Below are 15,138 nucleotides of genomic sequence, written 5' to 3'. Positions count from 1 at the left end.
CTATTCTCTTCCTTAATCAACTAAAGTGTCAATCATTTTCTTTCAAAACTGAAATTTGCTCATGAAGTGTCAGACAGAACCTTATAGAACTGAACTGAAATTGACTTTTCAGAACTATATGGTTCTTTCTGCATTTGATTAGGATTTTGATATTTTGCATCTAAAGTACTTAGGGTAGAGATGGAGTTATTGAGCTATAAGAGAGGAATACACTATTCAACAGTTTTAAGTTCTGTGAAATTCAAATTAAAAAACTTCACGCAGATAGAACTTTATAGAACTTTATAGTTCTATCTCTTATTGTGTAAGATGGAATGGTGATAGCAAGCTAAATAAAATAATGAATATTTTAACTACATTGCCTGTTCTGTACATGTCCCTGTTGGTCCATGGATGAAGCATTCTTCTGTCACACAGATCTATGCTGAAGACCACACAGAGGAGTCTTATTATGCAACTTTTACATTGCACGGTCAGAGTGCTCCACTCTGCCCCTGCAGAGTGTGTGTGTGTGTGTGTGTGTGTGTGTGTGTGTGTGTGTGTGTGTGTGTGTGTGTGTGTGTGTGTGTGTGTGTGTGTGTGTGTGTGTGTGTGTCCTATGGGCAGATCATGGACATATTGTATTTAAGAAATGTTACTGGGATATTCTAATTGGTCAAATAAGGACCAACATGGCATAATTGAGCAGCTATTTTAGATTTATCTGCAGAAGAACTGGGTGAATTGTGCTTAGGTGTTGTCTGTTGCTGCCCCTCTCTCTCTCTCTCTCTCTCTCTCTCTCTCTCCTTATATGCTGACAGACTCTTAACATAACCGATGCCTTCTGACGAGATGAAAAATAAGTATGCTCTGCCTCCCGTACATCTATCCTCCCCTCTTCCAAATGAGAAATGGGACTGTGCCATCGGATGCTCACTTCCCATTGTAAATAGACCTTCTGTGCTGTAGGATTGCACCATTACTCTCCTCCTCGCTCATTCTCTTATTATCTACTCTCTTTACTTTCCTTTAACTTTATATATTTGGTCCAAACATATACAGTGGGGGAAATAATTATTTGATCCCCTGCTGATTTTGTTAGTTTGCCAGATTACAAAGAAATGAGCGGTCTATAATTTTTATGGTACTTTTAGTTGAACAAATAGAGACAGAATATCAACAAAGAAGTCCAGAAAAAACACATTATATAAAGTTATAAATTAATTTGCATTTGATCGAAGGAAATAAGTATTTGATCCCCTACAAACCAGCAAGAATTCTGGCTCATACAGACCGGTTATGTGCCCATGAGGCACACAGATTAGTCCTGTCACTTTAGGAAAAGTACTCCTAATCTCCCAACCTCTCCACCACCATGGGCAAGACCAAAGAACATTCAAAGGACATCAGGGTAAGAGTTGTAGACCTGCACAAGTCTGGAATGGGCTACAAGACCATCAGCAAGAAGCTTGGTGAGAAGGAGACAACTGTTGGTGCAATTATTAGAAAATGGAAGAAATACAAAATAACCATCAATCGCCCTCGGCCTGGAGCTCCATGCAAGATCTTGCCTCGTGGGGTAAGGATGATCATGAGAAGGGTGAGGGATCAGCCCAGAACTACACGGGAGGAGCTTGGTAATGATCTCAAGGCAGCTGGGACCACAGTCACCAAGAAAACCATTGGTAACACACTACACCGTAACGGATTGAAATCCTGCAGTGCCCGCAAGGTCCCCCTGCTCAAGAAGGCACATGTACAGGCCCATCTGAAGTTTGCCAATGAACACCTAAATGATTCAGAGAAGGCTTGGGAGAAGGTGATGTGGTCAGATGAGACCAAAATTGAACTCTTTGGCATAAATTCGACTCTTCGTGTTTGGAGGGAGAGAAATGCTGAATGCTACAATCCCAAGAACACCATCCCCACCGTCAAACACGGAGGTGGAAACATTATGCTTTGGGGTTGTTTCTCTGCTAAGGGTACAGGACGACTTCACTGCATTGAGGGGCCAATGGACGGGGCCATGTACCGTAAGATCTTGGACGAGAACCTCCTTCCCTCAGCCAGAGCACTGAGGATGGGTCGTGGATGGGTCTTCCAGCATGACAATGACCCAAAACATACGGCCAAGGCAACAAAGGAGTGGCTCAAGAAGAAGCACACAAAGGTCATGGAGTGGCCTAGCTAGTCTCCAGACCTTAATCCTATAGAAAATTTGTGGAGGGTGCTGAAGCTTCGAGTTGCCAAGCAAAAGCCTTGAAACCTTCAGGATTTGGAGAGGATCTGTAAAGAGGAGTGGACCAAAATCCCTCCTGAGATGTGTGCAAACCTGGTGACCAACTACAAGAAACGTCTGACTTCTGTGCTTGCCAACAAGGGTTTCTCCACCAAGTACTAAGTCATGTTTTGCTTGGGGATCAAATACTTATTTCCTTCGATCAAATGCAAATTAATTTATAACTTTATATAATATGTTTTTCTGGACTTTTTTTTTTGATATTCTGTGTCTATTTGTTAAAATAAAAGTACCATAAAAATTATAGACCGCTCATTTCTTTGTAATCGGGCAAACTAACAAAATCAGCAGGGGATCAAATAATTATTTCCCCCACTGTATCCCATATTCTGAATTTCACTGTGATCATCTGGAAACAAAATATGATAATTATCTCCTTTCTCTTTCTATTCTGAGCTATTGCTTAGCCTGTGGAGATTTACCTCATTAAATCTGAGTAAATGTGACCAAACTGTGCTTGTTTTGTCATTATTTCTGGCTCTTTCCATCTGCTCCACCAAGGCTAGAAAGCTGTGGGTTGTGTGACTTTACAGTGTAAATTAAATATTTGTCTATTTCCCCAGGTAAATGATCACCTTGCATCTTCCCTCCACTCTAAAAAAGCAACAGTAAACCAGTCCAAAAGGCAGATGCTATAGTCTTTTATTAAAAGAACAAACAGTTAGGATTCTTGAGATGGAGCACTGTAGTCACACTGTATGAAAAAGCAGATGATGCATATTTGACTATGATAAGGATCTATGTCATTATTGTTGGTTGCATTTGTCACAGAAACATGTATCTGCAAGTCATATCAGATGAAGAGAGTAGCCCATGATGACAGACCCTCTCCAATTGAGTATTAGCTGGCATGCTTTTAGGATCTGTACCATGCATACATGGTGAAGGAGTCTGAGTAATGACTATTCATGATACAGCAGAGCAGAAAAATACTGTTGGCCTCTTGTCAATTATTTAGGGACTACCTTCATTAAATGTTTGTTACTAAGTACTGATGTTGATAGACTGATGACAACCTGTTCTTCTAATTTTAATTTCTCCAAAAAATGAAATAAAAGACAATCCGAGCACTTTGTTGACCATCACAAGTTTTTGAGTCAGAAGGAGATGTGACTCATTCTCAACTTCAAAAAAATAGTAAACAAAGTGCTGAGATTCTTGTTTATTTTGCTTGCACAAACAAAGAACAAGTTGTCAGCAGTCTATCAACATCAGTGCTTTGGTGAGTAACGAATGTATTTAGATAGACAAGACAATGGTAGACATGAGGCCAAAGACTTTTTGGATGAATAGACCTCAGAGAGTGATGTTCCACAGTGGCCACACCTCTCTACTGGGGTACAGATGTGCAGTTTCCAATGAGGTTTTCCAATGCGTTTTCCAGTGGGGTACAATCGTCTTTTAACTATAATACAAATGACTGATGGTGATGACTGCTAACTATTTTGACAATGACACCCCAAACCCATGAAAAAGTTTATTGTTGTTAAAAATAACAACAACAGCCAATGTTGAAAGTGGCCAATGATAAGCTGGACTAGAGGCCAATAGGTCACTGTTGATACTGACTTTTGTGTCTCCTCTAACATCTGACCACAGCTAATGTTAAGACTTGTACATCAATTTTCACCTCAAGTTAGCAGGCCCCTTAAACATGCTCCATTCAAGCTGTAAAGTCATGGGTTTCTCCTTACTACCTATCAAAGAGTTAGGTTGAAACTAATTTGTGAAAATATGCCCACTGTCTTCATAAAACACAATTTTCGAATTGGGTCATGCTTCTTCAGTGTTACTTCCATAAGTGTTACACAGCATTCAGCTAATCAGGTTGCCTAAAATAAAAGTATAAAAGTTATAAACGTTCAAAATCAAAGTGATGCTTACTGAACAAGGATGTGTCTGAATCATTGGCTCCTTGTTCAGCTAACCTAACAGGCTGAACAGTGTGTACCCCTTGACAGGTAGTAACTGCTAACTCGAGGTGAGAATGTACGATTAACATTAGCTGTGGTCGGACATTAGAGGAAACACAAAAGTCAGTCTCAACAGTGACCTCTAACGGCCGGTCGGATAGACCAGAGCTAAGCAGCTGTCTTTCCAAGGTTTCCAGCTCTCATAAATGACTCTGACAAGTCATCGTTCGGACGATTTCATGTATTACTAACTATGTATTAGTAACTTAGATTCTTCAGTCCCTAGAGATTTTAGGCCAACTTCAACCTTCCCTTTTTAAACAAAATTCTTGAAAAAAATGTGTTCAAACAGTTAAATGATCTCCTTATTGCCAACTGTACCTTTGACAAAATCCAATCTGGCTTCCGTGTCTATCATAGCACTGAAATGGCACTAATCGAGGTTGTTAATGACCTTAGAATTAATTCTGATACCATAAAGCTCTGTGTCCTTGTCCTGCTGGACCTGAGTGCAGCCTTTGATACTGTGGACTATGATATCCTTATTGACAGACTTGAAAGTGGGTTGGCCTCTATCTGGCCAACCTATCTATCTGGCCATGAGTATATTGTTGCCCTTGGTGACTACACCTCGGGCCCATTTTAGGGCCCGTACTCTTCAGTCTGTACATTTACATTTACATTTTACATTTATGGCATTTAGCAGATGCCTTTATCCAAAGCGACTTACAACAAATACATTTAACTAAGTAAGTGAATCATCTATCCATCAGTAAACATAAGAAATTAATCTATGCTAGGACCAGGGGCTATTGGCAGTCAGAATGCTAGAAGAATTTTAATTCATTTACAGTAGAGAAACTTGCACAGGGGGGTAGTGGGGATGAATAGGTCTTTAGGAGGGACAGTTAAGATGTAGTCTGAATAGATGGGTCTTCAATCTACAGCGGAAGATAGGTAGTGACTATGCAGTCATGACAGCAGTGGGAAGCTCATTCCACCAGCGGGGCGCCAGGACAGTGAAAAGCCGTGACCGAGTAGCGCGGCTGCTGTATCCACGTAGAGGCGGAAGAGCGGAGCGATCGGGCAGGGGTTTGGGGGCTGACCATTGCTTGCAAGTACAGAGGGGCTGTTCCCTTTGCCACCCAGTAGGCGAGCACCAGGGTCTTGAATCTGATGCAAGCTGCTATCGGGAGCCAGTGAAGGGTGCGAAGGAGGGGGGTGACATGGGAGAATTTGGGGAGATTGAACAGCAGACGGGCGGCAGCATTCTGGATGAGCTGCAGAGGCTTGATGGCAGAGGCAGGGAGCCCGGCATTGCAGTAGTCAAGGCGAGAGATCACAAGTGTTTGGACCAAAAGTTGTGCCCCTTCTCTGGTGAGGAATGGGCGTATACTTCTGATGTTGTAGAGGAAGAAACTACAGGAGCGTGCTGTCGCTGTGATGTTCGCCATACAGGATAAGTGGTTGTCAAGGATCACCCCAAGGTTCTTGGCTGTCAGGAGGTCAACAGTAGAGTTTTCTACTGTGATGGAGAAGTCTTGGAGAGGGCAGGCTTTCCCCAGGAGGAAGAGCAGCTCAGTCTTGTTAAGGTTGAGCTCAGGTGGAGGGCTGACATCCAAGAGAGTTGAGTGTCGTCTGTATAGCAGTGGTAGGAGAAACCATGTGAGGAAATTACAGAGCCAAGAGATTTGGTATAGAGGGAGAACAGTAAGGGCCCTACGACAGAGCCCTGGGGGACCTGGGAAGGATCGTTGTCCTCTCCATGTCACCTGGTAAGAGCAATCTGCCAGGTAGAATACAAACCAGGAGAGTGCAGAGCCAGAGATGCCCAGTTCTGAGAGGGTGGAGAGAAGGATCGGGTGGTTTACTGTGTCGAATGTAGCAGACAGGTCCAGAAGAATGAGAACAGAGGAGAGGGAGGAAGCTCGAGCAGAGTGGAGGGCCTCCGTGACAGCAAGGACAGCAGTCTCAGTAGAGTGCCCCGCCTTAAAGCCGGATTGGTGATGGTCAAGGAGGTTGTTTTGAAGGAGGTAGTGAGAGAGTTGGTTAGAGACAGCACGTTCAAGGGTTTTAGATAAGAAGGAGAGAAGGGATACCAGTCTGTAGTTATGGACAGCAGATGGGTCAAGAGTTGGTTTCGTGAGAAGAGGCTTGACTTTGGCTGTCTTAAAGGCAGCTGGGACAGATCCAGTGGATAGAGAGGAATTGATTATGGTGGTAAGGAACGGAAGGAGGTCTTTGGAGATGGATTGAAGAAAGGGGGAGGGGATAGGATCGAGGGGGCAGGTGGTTGCCCGCTTCGATGTGACCAATTTTAGAATATCATCAGGGGAGAGGGGGGAAAAAGTGTGTGATGTGTGAGGCACAGGTGTGACAGGGGAAGGACATTATGTGACCACTTGATGGTGAGATAAGGAGTCCTGTGCCTCCCCCTCGACTAGAGAGTCTAGGGGAATGAGAAAAGGAGTAGGCATCGGAGAGGGCTGCCGGAGTAGCTATGTTTTCCGGTGTAATCCATGTCTCTGTACATGTTACTTCTTGGCAGTGTCATCAGGAATCACAATATTAATTACCACATTTATGCAGATGACACCCAGCTGTACATTTCTGTATCACCCAACAATTTCAGTTTGATTGATTTCCTGGTGAAATGCATTGCAGACATAATGTATGGATATCACAGAACTTTCTCCAGCTCCACTAAGATAAGACAGAGGTTCTAGTCATTGGAGCAATAAACACTACCACTTAACACCAGTCACCAGGGAAAAACCTAGATATCATCATTGACTCAGATCTTAATTTTGAAACCTATATCAAGGCTTGATTACGCTTGATTACAGGCTTGATTACGCTGCAGCAAGTCTTGACCAAGACCAGATGGAGAGCACACATCCCAGTTTTAACGGCTCTGCACTGGTTACCTGTTAGTTTTAGAATTGATTTTAAGATTATTTAATTAGTTTATAAATCACTCTATGGTCATGCACCCCACTACATATCAGACATGCTTTTAAAGCATGTACCCAGTAGACCCCTCAGGTCCTCTGGCACTGTCCTTTTAATTACTCAGAAGCCTATGACCAAGAGGCATGGAGAGGCAGCTTTTAGTTGTTTTGCCCCCAGCCAATGGAACAGCCTGGCAGAGAACCTGAGGGGGTCAGACACTGTGGAAATGTCATTCAGTTATTTTAGCTCATACTTTTTTCTTTTACTACATTTGATCTTTTATTTACCATGCGTTAGTCTCTGTAGTCGTCACAAAACTCTGCTTTGACTGTTTTAACCCTCCTAATACTGCTTTGATATAGTCTAGGTAACCTTGTCGTGTGCTGAGTGAGTGACGCACACCAGGAAACTATAGGCCTGCTTGAGCGCAGATGGAAAGATAGTTATCTACGCTTCAGTTCGAATTGTCACATTGACTTATGCCTTGTGAGGGTGTATTTTATGTCTTGAGGAAAAGTTGACAGGAAAGGGTTTAACAAAGTGCCCGCAGTTAAACTACAGTATGGCTCCCGGGGCGGTGTGGCTTCTTGTCGCGCTGTCCGGAGTATTGATGGTGCGCTCCTGCTGGACTTTCCCTTGTCCGCCGATTTGCCAATGCTCCGCTGACACACTGATGTGTACGAGAGAGACTCAACTGATTTCCCGTTCAGCACAATCGTTCACTCATAGTTTGTAAGTACGAGTTATTTCACTTATGGGAAAATATTTAAGGAGGTAAATACAGTATCTATCTATATCTATATCTATAGATATAGATATAGATATAGATATAGATATAGATAGATAGATAGATAGATAGATAGATAGATAGATAGATAGATAGATAGATAGATAGATAGATAGATAGATAGATAGATATAGTTATATATGCTACCGAGAGTAAGTGGGCTATTCTAATTGTTTAAAGCGACCCGAAACGTTTAGATTTAACTGCGATTGACATAGCTCATCATTGTGATGATCCAGGTGGTCATTTACATATTTTCGAATAAGTTTGTCTTTCATTTTCTTTCCAGAAGACTCACTCATCTGCCTTTGAGAGAAATCGCAAGTAATGCCTTTAACGGGCTGGTCAACGTGTCAAGGATGTGAGTTCACCTGTCACTGTTGTATTTTTTTATTTGACAAAAAGTGTTTATAAATTGAAGGATACTGGGTTTCACTTTTAAATATGGCTTTCGGTCAAAGACCCCTACTACTCACAAGCCTTATCAGACTACCCACATCTGGTAGATGCTACATCCTCATTAACGGGATCTCAATTAGTGATTGATTGAGTTTTAACAATCATAGCATTATGCATGTGTAGCCTAATCAGTTAATCATTGAGGAGCAGTAAGTTTTATGCAGATATTGCAGGGCTAAGCTTGCTGTTTACTTACAACTCTGATATTTTCAACCTCATGATTAGGTCATCAAATTAATAACAGATCTTATATATACTGTAGGCAGTTATGGTTATGTAACTAAAAGGAAAGGCTGTTCATTATGATTATTTTTGTAGTACAAAATTGGTATTGAGTGCAAAAGGCTTTGTTCCTCAGGGGCATGAATGATGTTTGTGCTTTATCAATCTCAAATGCTCATGTGAAAGTGATCCAGTGACCAAACAGATGACTCCCTCCTTTAGCCACCGAATCGTGCTCATTTTGGTATCACTTTCTGTGTCAGTACAGTACAGTAGATTACAGTCTATTACGCATAAAAAAGGGTAATTGTGTGATAATAACTGTGATATCATAGTACATACTAGTTAGATAGAGCCTACCAATGGAAACGTTATCGTAACAAAGTATTGCCTTCATTTTGGCTCATGGGCTCAGCTTTGTGTTTGCCCTGGTGATTCCACTGTTCGAGTGTCATGCCCCCATTTTGGGGTCTCAAAGATGAGATTATCAAATTCCTTAGTCATAAAGATTACTTAACAGAATGTTGTTTAGGATGCATGTCCTACTGCGTGTCACCTGCATGTCACAGTGCATAGTGAGTAAAAGAGTGAAAGAGAGCAGCTTCAGATGGTCTGTCATTGATGACATACATTGGAAATCATGGCAAAGTATCTGCTGCATAATGACCTGAAATTGCTTTTTAATGGTTGCAAGAATAAAAGGTAATTATGATGTCACACAAAGTCTGAGAGTAGGGGAAGATAAGGGCACAGAAAAATATAGGCAGAGTGAGGAGCATAGAGGCTTAATTATGCTCTGGTTTAAGATAGAATCTAATTGATGTTAATCTAAGAAAAGTGTTTGTTCATTACAAAGGAGAGGAGGTCTATAAAAAAAAGTATAATTAAAACAAGAAAGATAGAAGTGGTTGAAGTGGAAGAGCTTGGCTTGTAATCAGGATGTGTGTGTGTGTGTGGGGGGGGGGGGGGGGTTGCAATGTCTTCATCAGGAGGAGAGGCTGTCAAGGGCATGTCATGGGAGCCTTCCTCTCTGCGTTTGTTTTATAAGAACTTTATACAACCCCTTTCCTATTCACTTGGATTTGACACAGATCTATTAATCACCCCCAATGTCTTAGTTTTATTGCCAGAGGAATTTTATTTGAATGAAAATCAATACAAACCAAGAAGGATATTGCTAATTGCTCTAATGTGAGCAGCAATGCTATATTTACATTGCTACCCATGCAAACAATACATTAATTAAATTATGTTTTTGTAAGGTTCTGTATTAATACCATATACAGTATGTATATAAAAAAGCCTTAATCACAAAGTAGCTATGCACTCTTCATATTATGGTCAAAAGAACATTGAATACAGCATGAGTGGTCTATGCAGGCTGTCAAGTACAGACTCTGTGTGTATCTTGGTATTGGGGTTAATTCATTATTTCTGTACTTTGTTTCAATCTGCCATTGTTTTATGTAGAAGTTAAGTGGATATTTGTTAGATTTAAATGACTTTGAGCGATCTCTTTATGCCACAGTGAAATTTCCCAGAGTGACTGCCTCAGGAAGATAGACAGGCATGCATTCATCTCTCTCCAGAGCCTGATTGAAATGTAAGTGCCTCTTCAGCATCTCGCAAACCCTCACAAACACACCATACTATGGAACTTTCATCTAGTTCCAAGTCTCAAGGTTGAAGAGATCACACCCTGTTCTATGATGACATTGGAGGGAGGCCATGGATTTTACCATGTTTAGATTATCCATTCATGTGCCTCTTTTATTTTTTCATGGTCTTTATTTAGCATCAATTACCTGCTATCCTTTATTCATGAATGCATAATATCAACAAGAGTAGAAGTTGCATGATTATTATACAGTGGAACCCAGTCGCTAATCACTGATGTTTCTGTTTGTTTTTTTAGATCAATACAGAACATCAATAATCTGATATCTGTAGAGAAAGGAGCCTTCACTGACCTGCCCAAGCTAAGATACTTGTAAGCCTTAGTTTCAGTCATGTCTTACAATCCACAATTCCACATTACCATAATTACTATTATTCCTGCATGTGATTAACTAAATCGTTCTCTAAAGGACAAATACAGCATTCATCTCTTCAGGTACAACACAGCATGTTCATGTGTTTGTATTTTTAGCATGATGTAATGCTGTCATAACATTGCAATACCACACATATCTCTTCCTCACTCCTCTTTATCCCCTCCCTAGGAGTATCTGCAACACAGGTTTAGCACACTTTCCAGACTTCACAACCATCTCCTCTCTAGAGTTGTTCATCCTGTAAGTAAGACTCTTCAAAATCACCTTGCAATAGAGCAATCTTTTAGATTTTAGTATTTCAGTTATTTTCTGTGTTTGTGCAGGGAAATGGGAGACAACATGCAGCTTGACAGCGTCCCTGCCAATGCTTTTCAGGGCATTACAGAGGAATATTTGTACATGTGAGTATCGAGAGGCGCACTCACCTCCCAGGTCCTACCAACATTTTGTACCACTCTGCTCTCATTTTGTTCCACTCTGCTCTCATTTTGTCGATTTAGTTGATTCACAGGATAATTTTCTCATCTGGGTGCTACATGCAAAATAATTATTTACATTACTGATTATAGATTAGGATAATCGAGAGTATGTAACCACCCAGAATCAGGGTTTAGGATGACAACTCTAATAGTTGCATTTACTGTATTCGTAAATTGGTCAAATCAATGAATGCACTGTGAAATGAATACACTGACAACAACTTTGAATTTTGCAGGAACCTTATTAGAAATGGGTTCAAGGAAATAAAGTCTCACGCATTCAACGGAACAAAGCTGGATAAACTGTAAGTATGTCCAGAATCAACCTTCTCATGGGTCGCTGCTGAGTTTCAGGTCTTACAAAAGCTCTGAAATGTAACTGCTACTCTCCTCAGTGTTTGACTGGCAGGAACTGTTGTTGTTGTTATTATTATTATTATTATTATTATTATTATTATTATTATTATAATTATTATTATTATTAAGTTTTTTGTTGGGGTTGAAGGCTCTGGTTAATCAAATAAATAAATAAACATCTTGTGAGACAAACTATTGATTGGGTGCTGTGCTGTTTTCTTACCTTGTGCCACACTATGACGGTGGCTATACTGTGGCTATATTACTATACTACACACTATGATTGTTTTGTAAATGTTTTGCTTCAAGAATTGGTGATCAACATAACGTTATCTAATACGTCTGTCCATGTGATTGTTGGTTTTCTCATTTAGAATCCTGAAAGACAACAGGCATCTCAGTCAAATCCATGATGATGCCTTTAAAGGGGCATCAGGGCCAAGTCTGCTGTAAGTGATCAGTTTCTCTGATCACTCATAGTTGTGATATTGATACCAGAGTGTACTGTAGGTCAATTTTATACTAACTGGGTCAATCAGGATGCAAACATTACTATCTCACAAACACTAAGGAAGAGTTGTCAGCCAAATCATATACCGCCTGTTTGTGTCAACAAGCAACAACCTTGCATTCCTGAATATTGATGAGTAAGCATATGCCTCTAACGCACAGTCAATAAAGTCTCTATGATGGCATGTTACCAGTATTTAGATGTTATCTTTGTTTACGTATAGTTTGTCATTGACATTCATAGTTAGGCAGGAAATGCAGTAGGTTTTGAAATTGTCTGGCAGGATGTTTTTAAATATAGTATAATGTAAGTGAATTTTACATAAGTTAGCTACATAAGTAGATCATTTCTGATTTCTTTTCAAATAAACTTTTTCAAATAATGTTCATGTTTTTTTGTTTATGTGTTTGTGTGTGTTGTACAGGGACATTTCCTCCACAGCTCTACACTCCCTTCCCCCTCTTGGTTTGAGGCAGGTTAAGGTCCTTATAGCTCGTTCTGTCTCTGCCCTGAAGACTCTGCCCCCCCTGGAGAGCCTGCTGGAACTGCAAGACGCTCAGCTCACCTACCCCAGCCACTGTTGTGCCTTCCACACCTGGCGGCGGAAACACAGGTGCAGAACACATTCAGGGCTCAGGGGAGGCAAAGATCCCAGTCCTTTTAAGGTTTAAAGGATACTGAAGGAAATCAGGGAAACATAACACAAATTATTTAATTGTTAAAAAGAGTTTATTTTGAGAAATACAAATAGCAAGGGTTCATCTGGATAGTGTTTATTAATGCATCTCTCAGAGATCTAACCATTGTTTCTCTCCTTCACCCAAGGGAGAACACCCTCCTGGGACACTTTGGGAACTTCACAAGGCTGTGCAATGATGATAAGAAGACAGAAATCATGTAAAACAATTAACAATAAGACAGATAACAATCCCAGATAATTAATAACTGATGAAAACAGCACTCACAATGCCACAGGCCAATTATTCTCACCATCTGATGGATTGTATAAGGGATCATTTCTGTATGGACTGACAGGTTCAGACAAAATGTTTTGATGTCTTTTTTCTTTATCAGCCAATTTCATAATCATGTCATCCACCATCTGTTCTCCAGGGATCCCTCAGCAGATGGTTTGGCTAACCTGTATGATGACATCAGTTTACTTTACCCGGACTTAGAGCTGTGTGTCAACAGTGCCCCCATGAAGTGCACTCCAGAGCCTGACGCATTCAACCCATGTGAGGACCTGTTAGGCTATGCTTTCCTACGCTCCATCACCTGGGTGATCACTGTTTTTGCAGTGGCTGGTAACCTTGCTGTGCTAGTTATCCTGCTCACCAGCCATCAGAAGTTAACAGTGTCCCGTTTCCTCATGTGTAACCTGGCCTTCGCTGACCTCTGCATGGGCCTCTACCTGCTCCTCATCGCCTGCATGGACTACTACTCTCGCCAAGAGTACTATAACCATGCCACTGACTGGCAGACAGGCGCAGGATGTGTTGTAGCTGGGTTCCTAACTGTTTTTGCCAGTGAGCTGTCTGTGTACACCCTGACCATGATTACCTTGGAGCGCTGGTACACCATCACCAACGCCATGCACATGAATAAGAGGCTCCGGCTGCGCCATGTTGCAGCAATGATGGGAGGTGGGTGGGGCTTTTCTCTACTGGCAGCCCTGCTCCCTGTCTTGGGGGTCAGCAGTTACACCAAGGTGAGCATCTGTCTGCCCATGGACATAGACACCCCAGCCTCCCAGGTGTACGTGGTGGCTGTGCTGCTCTTTAACGTGGCAGCATTTCTGGTGGTCTGTTACTGTTACATCTGCATCTACCTGAGCGTTCACAACCCAGACCTGGCCACACACCACGGAGACGGCAAGATTGCCAAGCGCATGGCTGTGCTCATCTTCACTGACTTCCTGTGTATGGTGCCCATCTCCTTCTTTGCTATTTCTGCTGCTCTGCGCATGCCCCTCATCACTGTGTCTCACTCGAAGATCCTGCTCATCCTCTTCTACCCCATCAACTCCTTGTGCAACCCCTTCCTCTACACCATCTTCACCCGTGCCTTTCGTAGGGATGTGTGCCTAATGTTGAGCCGTTGCAGTTGTTGTCATGCCAGGGCAGAGTTCTACAGGGCACAAGGCCTGGCAGCACACTCTCCCCCCCCTAAGAGCAGGACTTCCCCCAGAAAAACCCACTCAATCAGGTTCTATGACTACAACATCCAAGATGCAGGGCTGCTATCTTAGCAAGGGAGCTACGTAACCTGGAAACTGAATACAATATTTATGTTGCAATGATTTATTGGTGTTTGTGATTTACAACACTGTACAAAACGGAAATGATCTGTTCCAATATATTTTCTAATAAAATACTGAAAAAAAACTATTCAGTTCCTTAATTATGTTGCTAGTTAAATGTACGCATACTGTGCAACTATTTTTAAATTTTTACTTGAAGAAAAAATATACAAGGAAACAATTTTTCAACCTGAAACTCCATGGCCTTGGCTTATTTACTGTGAAGAACATGTCAAAGAACAAAAAATCATTGAGTGCACATGCTACACCCCCCCTACACATTTATGTCCTTCACAAGGTGTTCGGGTCAATTTGACCCGCATATACACAGAGACACACAGACTCACAGAAACATGCACACACACACACTCTCACTCACACACATACAAACACACACACACACACACAGAATCTGCACAATGTTGTTACAAAACATTCTGGGAAGCCAGAGGGAGGAGACCCTGAGAGACACCAGGGGACACGGGTGGTACTGGATATGTCACAGGGCCTCAGTGGCCACAACATCACTTGGGATAATTTTTTCACATCGTACAGCAGGGGACAGGAACTTCTCAAAAGAAAGCTGACAATGGGTGGAACAGTCAGAAAAAATAAGACAGAGCTCCCACCTCAGCTTCTAACTGTAAAGAACAGGCCAGTCCATTCCTCCCACTTTGTGTTTACGGCCAACATGGCCCTGGTATCCTACATACCCAAAAAAGGCAAAAATGTGATGCTTATGAGCACTGGTGACACCGCACATACAGAGGAGACAACATGTGCCCAGGAACCCAGCTTCTCTAGCCATAGTGAGGAGGGTGGAG

The 15,138-nt window shown here is 41.7% G+C and overlaps 1 protein-coding gene across 1 annotated transcript; it reads left to right on the top strand.

Annotated features, from left to right (window-relative positions):
• Positions 1 to 7,705: 7,705 nt before the first annotated feature.
• Positions 7,706 to 14,263, top strand: LOC310822219 (lutropin-choriogonadotropic hormone receptor-like; the record flags this gene model as incomplete). The annotated part of the gene is made up of 9 exons (XM_083694568.1): positions 7,706 to 7,875; positions 10,527 to 10,601; positions 10,834 to 10,905; positions 10,989 to 11,066; positions 11,381 to 11,449; positions 11,876 to 11,950; positions 12,437 to 12,625; positions 12,838 to 12,909; positions 13,087 to 14,263. The coding sequence occupies 9 exons, from the start codon at positions 7,706 to 7,708 to the stop codon at positions 14,261 to 14,263; spliced, it is 1,977 nt and encodes a 658-aa protein (XP_083550694.1).
• Between the last annotated feature and the right edge of the window lie 875 nt (positions 14,264 to 15,138).

This window comes from Argentina silus (genome assembly GCF_951799395.1).
Source record: "Argentina silus genome assembly, chromosome: X".
NCBI lineage: Eukaryota > Metazoa > Chordata > Actinopteri > Argentiniformes > Argentinidae > Argentina > Argentina silus.
The sequence above is the reverse complement of the archived record's forward strand: the minus strand, read 5'-3'. Positions and strand labels throughout refer to the sequence as shown.